The sequence below is a fragment of the Camelus dromedarius genome, chromosome 7 (genome assembly GCF_036321535.1).
Source record: "Camelus dromedarius isolate mCamDro1 chromosome 7, mCamDro1.pat, whole genome shotgun sequence".
Taxonomy (NCBI): Eukaryota; Metazoa; Chordata; class Mammalia; order Artiodactyla; family Camelidae; genus Camelus; species Camelus dromedarius.
Window position 1 is genome coordinate 40,891,001 of NC_087442.1, and position 13,343 is coordinate 40,904,343.

Here is a 13,343-nt window from a genome sequence, read left to right on the forward strand (position 1 = left end):
AACAAGAAGATGAAAATCACAGAATATGTAGCTTATGAACAAAGTAAAAGGAGATATGCACAACTGAGGGAGTCTGGAGACTGCAACCAACTGTGAACACGATGCTGAATTAGTAGAAGTTAATTACACTTTACAACTAGGATAAAGAAGAAATAACATTTAAAACACAACAACTACAGGTAGTTAGATGAACTTTTCATTCTCATCTCCAATTAACAACCAAGGAAATTATCTACCCCACATACTTCTTTAAGAGATACAAATGTGTTAGTGCTTGTGAAATCATTTTCCTAAGTAATGGTTTAGTTTAATATCTTTAAAGACATTAAATGTGGTCTATAATATTAAATATTCTTGATTTAAGTTTTTTCTTAAACTAACAACATTCCTCTGAAGAACTCTTTATGCATCAAGATGGTAAGAAGAGTGGAACACAGGAGTCACTAAGGAACTGAGATTCCAAGGTGACCAGATGTGCTGTTTTCAAAGAAGTGCCATGATAGACTGGAAATTTGAAACATTTCAGATCAAGAGCTTATAGCTCTCAGACGAGAGGGTACCAAAACAGCAGCAAAGCTGTGAATTCCTTCGTCAAATGCCATGTCATCCAGGTTGGCTGAGGTGTAGAAAATCATAAAGTAACTATAAAATTGCTAAGTTTTTCATATTCTGACCTGGAGAAGTAGCACACACTTAACAAAAAGACTCACCTACCTTAAATTCTCACCAACCATCTCCCCCAACCATTTCCCACTACCCACAAAATATATTCAGATTGATTAATAATGTTGTATAGCACAAATGGTTATAAACGAAGAGCTGTTAAGCACAGCATAATTTTATTTCTAATACAATTTTATGACTGTCCCCATTTGTATAATCCACATTATACCTATTTTCTTTGGTTCAGAAATTTAGTTTACATAAAAGTTATGTAAATAAAAACCCAACACTTTTTTCTGGAGCAGTAAGCTTTTATGTATGATTTAAATAGACAATTTTGGTGATCAATAACCTTGTTATCAAACACAAAATGTATCTGAAGAACACTGAATACAGTTTTTACCATGTGACTAGCACAATAAATGTGCTGTAAAGCTTAATTCAAATATTCAAGGGAGATTCTTTGAAATAGAAGACACATATAAAAATAATAAAAAACTAAAATCTTAGATTTTTTTGCAAAATATGGTAAGTTGAAAAGAGCAAAGGACATAGTTTTCCTGAAGATGGTGAGAACAGGGCGTGAATCTTCAATGTCTTCATTTTTGACAGAGGTTCAAATGTTAGTTAAAAGTATAAAGATACAACGTACATTATATAAATTACACTAAGCCTCACAATGCTACAAAACAAAAACTATTTTTATCTTGATTTTAGAGATGAGAAAACTAAGGTACAGAAGGGTTAAGTAACTTAAGGTTACAAAGATAGACTCAACCCAGGCAGCCTGACTTGAAGATCCAAACTCTTTCCCATAATAACAGAATACAGACAGCACATATGGAAAGAACATTCATACGACTTAAATCCGAGTCCTTCTGCTGGAGAGCTGTAGGTAAATATTCCCCTCAGGCCACTCAGATGACACGTGGATGGAAGTAATGGTGAGCCTGCAGGCCACCCACTTACAGAAGGCCTATAACCAGTACAAGAGAATAAAACTAGAGAATAAGCAAAAGGAAACCAGGGTGTGAGTGTGCACAAAGACACAATTGTTAAATTTCAGCTAGGGACCCTAGATTCTGAAGTTGATCCTTTGATTCTGTGAGCTGTTTTCGAATCCTTTCTAATAATTTGAAACAATATATTGTTTTCCCACTTAATCCTATTGTGAGTTGTGTATCTATCATGAGCAGCTGAAAAGTCTTAAGATTCTCTGACCACAATGCTGTAACTCCTACTTAACACTAGAAAGAACAAAAGGGTAGCAAGAACAACAGGAAATTTACTATCTAAAAATGTCACAGCTATACCTTAGAACAACTCCAAAGTAAAAGAAAAAAATCTAAGTGAACTTCACAAAATTCTCAATAAAGCTGATTTATGGAGAACAATATGGAGGTTCCTTAAAAAAGTAAAAATAGATACGATCCAGCAATCCCACTCTTGGGTACATATCTAGGGAAAACTCTAATTTGAAAAGATACATGCACTCCAATGTTCACAGCAGTGCTATTTACAATAGCCAAGACATGGAAGCAACCTAAATGTCCATCAACAGATGAATGGATAAAGAAGTTGTGATATGTATATACAATGGAATGTTATTCAGCCATAAAGAATGAAATAATGCCATGTGCAGCAACATGGATGGACATAGAGATTATCATACTAAGTGAAGTAAGCCCAACAGAGAAAGACAAATACCATATCATTCATATGTGGAATCTAAAAAGATGACATCAAAACAGAAAAAGACACAGACACAGAAAACAAACTTATGGTTACCAGAGGGGAAAGGGAGGAGGTAGGGATAAATTGGGAGCTTGGGATTGGCAGATACAAACTACTATGTACAGAGTAGATAAAAAACAAGGTCCTACTGTGTATCACAGGAAACAATATTCAATGGCTTGTAGTAATCTATAATGAAAAGGAATATGAAAAAGAATATTTATATATGTAACTGAATCGCTGTGTGATTCACTAGATACTAATATATTATAAATCAACAAAATATAAATAAGAAAAAAATGAAAAGTGTACTTAATGACTATGAAAATACTAAGTGTCTAAAGCTGTGGGACATGCATAGCCTTAAATGCGTTTATCATTAAAAAATGAAAAACGAACTAAGAAGCTAAGAGAACAAAATTAACTTTACAAAATAAGAACAAAACTAGGAGATAAGACAACTATTGAAATAAAAATAATAAAAGTAGTAATATTTATTGCTCAAACCATGAGCTGGCTCTTTGAAGCAAATTACACTTAATAGCCCATTATGTATGTATCGTTTCTTTGTTCGTTTTCTTAGCTCACATGTATACAAACAGGAAAAATTAATGAACTGTCACAGACTAATCACAATTCAAACGAAAACCAGAATATACAAGATGGTCAGAAATTATTAAAATCAAATAATGGGATGTACTTTTCTTTATATACTAAATTTCTTTATTGTAAAAAGAGAGTGAGAGCACACTGAATGATTCTGACAGTACTCAAAATGCACTTACCAATCTGCACTTGTAAGTATCAAAAAAAAAACCCACCTCACTTGAGTTTTCATGGGGAGAAAAAAAATTTAGACAGTCCTAAAAATTATGCCTTGCTTGGAGAAGCTGCCCTCTCTATAGGGCAATTCAGCAATAAAGATCAAATGCCTTGAACAAAAGCATATTTTTGGTTCTAATGATTTTTTGTCTCTGATAAATTTCCAAGAAGCAATTGGATAAATATAAAAATTTGCATGGACTTTGACAGCAATAGTATGCTTAACAGTACCAAACTGCAAACAAACTACAGCTGACCCTTGAACAACACAAGTCTGAACTGTGGGGATTAAATTATACACCAATTTTTTTCAGTGGTAAATACTACAGTACTACAGTTGGTTGAATCCTCACGCCTGACTATGGATGGGGAAGAACCACGATTTCAGAGGGCCAGCAATAAATTAGACTAGACTGGCCAGGGGGTCTGCACCCCTAATCCCCATATTGTTCAAAGGTCGACGGTATGTAATTCCTTCACTCCTCTACAACTAAACTAGTTGGCTCCATCTTTAAAGAATCTGGCCACTCCTCACCAACTCCAGTGCTGCCACCTTGTCCAAGCCACTGTAATCTTTTGCTGAGAGTTTTGCATCCTTGTTTGACTCCTGCTCTCTAGGGTCTACTCTCACACAGCAGCCAGAGCAACCTTTAAAAGCCCAAGTCAGGTTATGCCCATCTTCTCCTCAAAAAACTCTAAAATGCCCCCTCCCATTTCTAAAACAAAACTCCAAAAACTAGGTCAATGGTTATAAGACATTTCATGATTCTGTCCCACCCCACTCCTCTCATCTTCTACAATTCTCTACACTCCAACTATATTGGTTTCACAGCTGTTCCCAGAACACATCAGGTACGTTAATTACAATCACATCTGAGTGCCTTTCTAGTTACTATTCCTTCTACCTGGGTTTACTTTTCCTGTACAGATAGACCCGTCACAGCTTGCTCCCTCACTCTCTGTTTAAATGTCACCTATCAGTGAGATTATCCCTAGAACTCTACTTAAAACAAGGATAAGCCTCCACCCTACAATCTCTACCCACCTTTCCACTCCATTGTTGTCCATCACATCCAATACCCTGTGACACACTAAGTATTTTACTTGTTGGTTTACTGTCTCCCTCAAGTAGAACATAAGGTCCATGAAAGCAGGGATATGTGTTTTATTTCTTCGCTTCTATATCCTTAAGACAGTGTAAGACAAAGTAGGTCCTCATTAAATATTTACTGAATGAATTCTGGAATACTGGGCAGTCATTAAAAATCATGTTTAAAAAAAACTGATGTGATAGAAGAAACTGATGAACTAAAAAGAGCATGTTATCAAAGAATATGCAATGCATGGATCAAAGAAGTCACAAGGGAATTCTTCAAATTCAGTGGCATTCGTCTAAAGCAATTGTTGGAGGGAAATCTATAGCTTTAAAATCTTATATTAGAACATCAGAAAGGTTTAAAATCAAAAGAATATATAAGAATGTTTCAAATTTTGTACTTAAGACAAATATACATGTGGAAAAAACAGAATGAACATTTTATTCTGGTTATTGCTGGTGGTAAGATTACAAGTGATTTGCAATTTCTTATATGTACTTTTCTATACTTTCCATATTTTAGTTTTCCCTAATGAATGCAAATGATTTTTATAATAAAAACATTTTAAACAATTTTCTTTCCTTGTGCTTCAACTGTAATCAGTGGCCTCCTACTCTGCCTGTCTCTTAAAATTCTTGCTCCCCAGGATTCCACGCTTGCTCCGCCTCAAGTTATATCCATCCCTCAGTAATCTTGCCACTTTTCAGGTTCACTTATAATGTGCAAATTGACAATTTCTCAATTTTTTGTAATGTCCTAAATTAGAGACCTATATTTCCAACTGCTTAAAAGATGCTTCTAGATGGAAATCCTATAGCCACTCAAAATTTAACAAGCCTAAAAGAACTCATTATCACTCCCTAAAACTTGTTCTTTTCTTCTTTATCTTTAAGATTGGTTATTAATGACATCACTAAGTATCCTGGTTCTCAATCCTATCAGTTCTACCTTAGAAATCTCAATCAAACCCAACTTTTCCTCTTCCTCACCTGTGCCATGATTTCAATTTAGGGATCTTCCTCCGATTATATTCTAAAAGAGTCCTAGCTTATCCTCCAGGTACCGTTCTCCCCTTCCAATGAGCAATTTAATCATGATCAGGGCTGCTGTATACAGCTTCAAAGGCTGCCATTGTATAAACTATGATTGTAATGGCGCCCCTGGCCTGATTATGATACCACCCTGCTTTAAAACTTGGTTAGGTAAAACAAACTTGGAGCACTGTAAAATTCTTCAACAACCAGTCCAAGTCTATTTTTCTAGCTTCAAGCTCTCATCATTCCTTCTTGCATCCTACATCCAGGCACATTTAAGTTTTCAGGATGCCCTATCAAAGCCCAGGTTTTTGTGGATTCTTCTTAAGGCTGTAGTGCCCTGCATAAAACTTCTAAGTCCTTCAAATCACAGTTCAAAACGTTCTCTTCCTCTGTGAGGTATTCTTTGATTGCCCTAGCACTGATACCTCAACAAAGCATTCTGTTAACAGTTCTATTTATTACAACACTGTTATGCTGTATAATTATCTCAAATTCAACTGAGAGCTGAGCAAGAACAGAAAGAAGCCCCCTGTCTATACCCCCGACAACTATAAAGCAACCCTTACAACTTCTTCAAAGTAAGTAAATAATGAGTTCCCAAGAAATAGTCAGAACAGTTCCATGTTTAGCTGGTCAACCTAAGTCTATAATCAGTGCGTCCACACGTGATCCCTGCCCTCCTGATATTTACACCTTTCTGTCACTTCCTTCCCACTGAGTATGAGCTGGACTCGTGACTTATTTATAGCCAACGGAATGCAGCAAAGGCAATGGGCTGTGTATGATTACATGTATGTATTTACGTAAGAGTGTAGCACCAGCCCATCTTGCTAGTCTCTCTTTTGCTGGCTTTGAAGAAGCAAATTGCTAAAAGCTTACTAACCACAAGGAAAGAAATTCTGCCAACAACCGGAGCGGGGGTGAGGAGGAGCTTGGAAGCAGACCCTTCCCCTGCCAAGTCTCCAGATAACAACCCAGTCCTGGCCAACACCTAACTACAGTCTTGCTGAGGACCCAAGCTAAGCTGACCCATAGAAACTGTGAGATCATAAAGATGTGTTATTTTAGGTAGCTCTACTTGTAATTTAATAAGCAGCATAGAAAACAAATAAAATCAGAACCTAAGGTATCGACCCTCCACTCACCACCTGCCAGTGACAGCCAGCTAGTCTGGGACCCCAACGAGCTCCGCTGTCGCCCCAAGTCAGCAGGAAATAGCTAGAACAGTCATCACCCACTACATCCCAAAGATTTGGGGTCCTATGACTAGAGGGGGGAACGTTAGGTAGTTTAGACAGAAATGAGCACTGGGCAGGGGGAGAGGAAGGGGAAAGTAACAACCCAGAAAATGGCAGTGTGTATGCATTCAGGAAAAGGGACTCCAGAAATTTTTACGTTCTCTAAATGAGGGCCAGTAAAAGAAGCCAATTAAAATCAAAGCGCTGCAGCTGCGCATGGGAGGGGGACCTGGTATAATTTCACCCAATGAACCTGCCCAAAGGGGGAGGGGCGTAACAGAGCGCAGGGAACCTGAGTTGTCAATCAATCACGAAACCAAGCTATAAAAACAGGAAAAACAAAGAACGGCGCCATTTTTCCTCTCTTGGACTGGCCTGCTCCCAATTCTCTGGAGTGTACTATCTTTCATTATTTTTTACTTCACTAATAAAAATCTTGCTTTTATCTCACACACACACACACAAAATCAGAACCTAAGGTATTTCTGAACTCTTTGTTCACACAAAGGGTATGTTTTCCCCAATTTCTAAACACTTAAATAAGCGTAGAACAGATTTAATTCGTTAATACTGGTCAAGTACATACATGCAAAATTAAAACATTTAGGAAGTACTTTGCTACATAATGCGGCTCCCATACTTTTTTTAACCCATGTGCTAATATACCCAATTGAACACATACCAGTGTATATAGTAAATATAACATTAAGGCAATTCTTGTAAACACAAGATAAATAATAAATATGGAAAAAAACTGGTATCTAATTAGTGGTGTCAGTAACCAGAAAATAAGAACCTACTTGCTGGTTACCAGGTGAATCAAATTGTTGGGGGAGGCCAACTTGCTGGAGACAGTACCTGTTAGTAAAACAATGGAGCTCTTACGGGCTTCGCAGCCAGAAAAGCATCAAAGGTACTTAGGTCAGGCAGCTCTGTCCAGTGCAGCACAAACTACTCCTCCCTTCAGCTCACCTTCCACTTCAGTCAAGAGAACTTTCAAAAATATTCCTAAAGCAGAAACTTTCATGAGAGAGTCCACACTTTAGCAAAACAAGGCATACAACACAAGGTATCTCCTAGAGTTTAAAGATATATGAGATTACAAGTGAGAAACATTAACCACCAGAGTTCTTGGTTTCTTTGGGAGAGGGGGGAGTGACGGGTTGGTGGTTGAGTCATTTTTCTTAAGCAGCAGCAGACATTTCTTTTCTACCACCCCATAAAAGCCTTCATTTGAATAAAAGAACATTCAGGAATAGAAAGTAGATTAATCACAATATCCTCAATTCAAACATTCTGGCACCAGATACTGTTAAGAAGACTGAGAACTTGATTGAGAACAATTCAATACAGTTAATTAATGCAGATAATCTAATACCTTATCCTTGAAGAACCTACATCCATCTTGAAATTTAAGAAAAATAAGTCTGCCTAGAAGTACAGATTTTATTTAACATATTCAGTTTTAAGTGATAACCTACACTCCTTAGATGAAAGGAAGCATGTTTCCTAAGAGGCACGTGAGTTACAATCAGACTAATGAAATACTCCTGGATACAACACGCCCAAACTCAAGCCAGTTAATTAGGAGGAGGCCAAAAGCAAACTAGTATCATCAATAAATTATCTAGATTAATTCATTTCACCCTTTCACTTCCAGGCTGATAGATGTAAGAGAAGCCCACAAGACTTCTCTAGAAATGATCTCCATCAACTAGTATAATTTTATAGTCCAATTTACCTCCACCATCCTTGCTGGATCATCAAAGACTATTTTACCACCCATAATAATTGATTTTATGAACATTATAAACTTAATAGTGGAAAAAAATGTGGAAATAATATGAAGCCAAAAAAATCCTAAGATACCAACTCTTTTAAAGATTAGGACTATTCCCCGTAAAGATTTGTTTTAAAAACAAGGTGATAAACAAGAAAAGGTTTCCATTCACTGTAACAGTATTAAACTCAGCACTCTGAAAATAACAAAAACAAGAAAAACCTACCTGACCTAAAAACTCCTGTATGTATTATAACCATATTCTGATACACAACGACTCAGTTCTAAGAAATTCTAGGAAATTTCTGTAAACTGAAATATCTGAATTAAGCACCTCTCTTCCGGTTCTCTAGAGAGAATTAAACAAGAGTGAATATAGCCAAAATATATGTCCCAAAGGGAGCAAAACAGAAAACCAACACATAAAAGCTCATTTAATTTGGTAATTAATTGTGATGTGACTAGTAACAATTCAACTTGCCAGATTCCTAGATTTAAAAAAGAAAGTGGTATTGTTTAGGCTTTCCTTTTCTATAAATTACATGAGAGCCCACAACAGAATGCTAATTTTGAATCTTATTAGTACTGTATCTTCCTATTAGGAAACAACAATATCAAAATAACAGTTTTATAAAATTACAGAAAGAAATTCTCACTAGTTCAGAAATAAACACGTTAATACATACTAAAAAAAATTAAGTCAATTTGAAATGTAATAAAGTCTAATTTTTTAAATCATAAAAGTCACCATCTGGTTCCTTAAATCTCAGGATAATGAGAAACATGCTTCCATTAAGTTTTCCTGATGAGCCCATCCAGTGAAATACAGGTAAAAATCTCTTTAAAGCAAATGCCACTAGAAAGATGCTTTTTTACCTAAATTATTCTATCTCCCTGTTCTCAGTCTTAACTAGGATTTAAGGTACTGGCACTCTGACCAGTTCCCATCATGTAATGAGGACAGGTAATTTCTTGGATCCCTTCCAAACTTTCTCAACTGGGGTTCCTCATCTGAACCACCAAACACAGATTATGTGAGTGCCTGTTTTCTCAAACTTCCCAATCATTCTGAATGCACAGCTGAAAAAGTTAATTAACCGCATACAATAGATGCCTTACGACATTAGAGCTCCATTCTCTCCAGAGACCTGGTAAAGAAAGGCTGGCACTGTTCCTCCTCAGTGTTTGCGTGCTTCCACTAGACACCAACTATCCTAACACCAAAAGCACTAAAAGACTAAGTGCACAAATCTAGGAATTTAGATAAGAAAAAAGATAAATGCTTTACCTCTCCAACTTTCAGCAACTATGTCTTCTTCGTTCACTATGAATTAATAGCATAGGTGTCAACTATTTGTCCCCTGCTCTGAATAGAACATATGTATTTTAAGAAAATAAACCCATACAGATACACTTTGTTTAAAAAAAAAAATTATCGGGCCTTTAAAAAAAATGAATTAAGACAGTCAATCAGTATACTAAAGAAATAAGAACTATTAATTTGACAAACCTTTTCCTATCCCCCCTCTTTAGCTAGATGTTAAATATACATATCATAAATGCTAAATACAAATTTTCATCTTAAAAATATAATTTAAAAAAAACACCTTAGCCTTTATTCTTGCACTAATCTCCCACTGTCAAGAAACCGTCTTTTATTCTTCCATGAGGTGACTACACTACCTTCAACTGTGTTAATTATGATCAAATCACAGTACAGACAGCACTATTCTTTTTCTCAAAAACAAGTTTCTTTTAAGGGCAAATCTTAGGAAACGTCAACATTTTTAGTTTACATAGCAAAAATCACTTTATAAGAATTAAAGTAAGGTATTTAAAGAGCTGTTCTATATCTTGAATGCGCAAAGCAGTATTAAAAAGATGGAAAAAACTAGTCATTCCCATTTTTAATTTACACTAACATGTATGTTAATAGTGCAGAACACCAGAGCAGACAAATTACGTTATTGAACAGTCCCCTTTACCAACTACCTACTCAAACTTCTCACGCTTATTAACATATGAGTAAAGGGGGCACAGAAATGGAGATGCTGTTTTCACTATTCATCTGTGCTCAACTATGAATGTAAGATCATGATGCATAACATAACACAATGACATGGAAATGTTTATCTTCTTTAGCCCTCTCTCTAACCAGATTTAACTTACATTTCTTTTCACGAAACGGGAAGGGCAGGGAGTCTTAATTCATTTACTATTAACCGTTTTGACGTAGTTGATCACCATAAAACATAATTGAATATGGTCGAATTCACTTTCCTCAGATTAGGTGCACCCTTCCCCTTGTTTCTACATAAAAACACATCATTTTGCTACTAAAATCCCCATTTTTCAAAAAGTGACTTTACCCGAAACTCTAGTCAACACTGGTTTTCAAAAACACCTAGGCTTTTACTGTATCTCGTAGGCAGAGTTGTGTTAGTTTCTCTCCTTAAAAAACTGTTTTCAATTTTTTAAAGCTCTGTCCAAATTAAGGAGGACTCACATTAACCATTATCTGAAGTAGCAGTTTACTGGGGTTAAAAATATACTTTTCATTAATACATTTATCCAATTAAAGTGTACGCAGTAGGTGGGGCTATTCATAGACATAAAAACTACAATTTTATATTAACAATCACTCCAAAAGCAATTAACTCCCTTGTTTTTCAAATACTCGTCTGTTCGTTTGAGATCCTTTGACTTTTGGCCTTTAAAAACTGCTCACCACTCGAGTCCCCAGACAGAACTACATTTAGCAACGGGTCTCTTCCTGACTTCCTGCTACTAAAAACCACAAGCACCAGGGCTGTTGCGTCCGTTTGTTTTTAAAACAATATTTGCTACCTTCACCTCCGGGGGCAAACAAAAGCTTTCTGTACTGGGGAGCCGCTAAGAGGTGAGGGTGCACGGGGCATTTAAAAACCACCCACAAGAGTCGCGCCGTAGCGGCGCTGCAGAGGTTAACAGGCGATTTCTCCCCCTCTCCCCAGTGGGGATAACCCGGCCTGGCCGCGCAGCGAACCCCCAGCGCTCAGGCTGAAGGAGAAAAAGGAGAAAGGTAAAAATAAGCGCAGCCGCGGCCCACGTGCGGCCTGCGGGAGCCAGGGAGGGAAGGGGCCGTACCTCCAAACATGTGCGGTGAGAGGTGAGCTGGTAAGGAGCCGATGACCAGGCGCGGCCCGCCGGGGCCCCCGCCCGCCGGCCGGTCCCTGCCACCGCCGCCGCCGCCGTCCTCCGGGCTGCTGTGAACCGAGTCCTGGGAGCCGTATGGGCCGCTGCTGCTGTTGGGGATGCTGAAGGTGGACTGCGCCGCGCGGGCCCCCGACGCCACGGTACCCACCGCCCCGCCGAGGGAGCGGCTGCGCGGGGCCGCCGAGGCCGCCGCGGCGCCGCCGGAGGCGCTGGGCTGGTGCGCGCCCGTCACCTGAGCTGGAAACCTCCCGGCGGCCGCGGCTCGCGTCCCGCCGCCCGTTGTCCCATTGGCTCCTCCGCTGCTGCTGGAAGGTAAATCCGAGCCCGAGTACGCGCGGGTGCGGCCGTTAGCAGCGGCCGGGCCGCTCTGCTTGGCGCCCATGTCCGTCCTGCCCCGGGCCGGGCCCGCGCGCAGCGCCCGGAGCGCCGGGAGGGCGGGAGCGAGCGCGGGAGCGAAAGGGCAGGGCCGAGGCGCCGAGGCCGGCGCAGAAAGAAGCCCGCACGTCCAGGGCCGCCGCCCGGCGCCCCGAGGGGCGGTCGGCGCCCGGCGAGCTCCTCCCGAGGGCGGCGGTCGAGACTGGCGGACTAATTGGGGGTGCTGGAGACGAGGAGAGGCGGAGAAGAAGGAGGTCCCGGCTCCCGCGGGCGCCTCTCGCTAGCTCCGGCGGGAGGGGCGGCTCAGGTGGCTGCGCGGCTGCCGCTGGTTTCGGTTCTGGTGCGCCGCGACGGGCCGCTGCCGCTCTCTGCTGCTGCCGCCGCGCTCTGCGCCTGGGGCCTCGGCACCGCCTCCTCCCGGGCGGCCGCCGCTACCGCCGCCATCCTACTGCTCCCACGGCGGCTCGCGGGTGAGTGGGAGGCGCCCGCCCAGACTCCGCCGGAGCCACCTTCCCTCCTCCCCCAGCCACCCAGCTGTTATTAACGGAGGAGGAGAAACGGGTGGCGCGTGAGGGGAGGACGCGGGGGGGGAGGGAGGGGCAGCGCGCGCTTCCCAGCAACCGTCACCGCGCTCCCCACGGCGAAGGCGGGGCGGCGGGGGGGAGGGTCTAGGCCACAAAGGTGGGGAAGTCCAGGACGGGGGGAGGTCCTCCGGCCGTCGCACCGGAAGGCGGAGGAGCAGCGCGGCTTCGGGGTGCGCTCGAACCCGTGTGTTTGGGTCTCTCGCGGTGACCCCGCCCTCGCCCCTGGCGCCGCCCGACGGATTGGCTCTCGCCAGCCTGGCCCCGCCCCCCGCCCCGGTCTTCCCGCTCCGGCAGGGTCTCGTCTAGGTGCCTCGGTGTGGTAGGTGTTGCCACCCGCAGACTCGGTGATGGACAGGTCGCCGGCCCGCCCTCCCGTGCAGGGCGCGCCCCCGTCTCTACCGCGAGGCCTACGCCGATTGGAGAGAGCTAGCCCCTCTGGGCGCCAACCAGAAAGCGGCCCCTCCTCCCGCACGTGGCCCCCGGACGCTGGTCCTGACCGTGGGTCTCCTTCACCTGTTTCCGGCAGGGCTAGGAATGGCTCTGTCTTGTGTCCCGACCCACATTCAGTTTGGGTGGGTGTCAGCCTCTTCCTTGGTGTTCCTCCGAGTGTGTCTTAAAAAAAAAAAACAGAAGTTCACCAATGGTGAAGATAAAAGATTGAAAACAGTGAAAACAAAAGAAATAACCGAGAAGGCTGAAGCCAGCTGGATCTGAGTTAGAGCTATCCCATTAAACACTCCAACTGTAGAGAGAGCACAGAGTTGGAACAACTAAAGATAAACCAGCCTGATCTTCAGGTGTAGGGCAAAAACTGTGGC

General features: G+C 41.4%; 1 protein-coding gene across 2 annotated transcripts in view; it reads right to left on the reverse strand.

The window, feature by feature from the left end:
• Positions 1 to 12,781, reverse strand: part of ZNRF2 (zinc and ring finger 2) — a 91,047-nt gene extending 78,266 nt beyond the window's left edge. The window contains exon 1 of one of the 2 annotated variants that reach the window (XM_031454518.2): positions 11,498 to 12,781. In XM_031454518.2, the coding sequence (XP_031310378.2) occupies positions 11,498 to 11,948 (451 nt within the window). In that variant the 5' untranslated portion in view covers positions 11,949 to 12,781. The remainder of the gene's footprint in view (positions 1 to 11,497) is intronic. The other variant, XM_064487480.1, reaches the window with a different exon arrangement.
• Between the last annotated feature and the right edge of the window lie 562 nt (positions 12,782 to 13,343).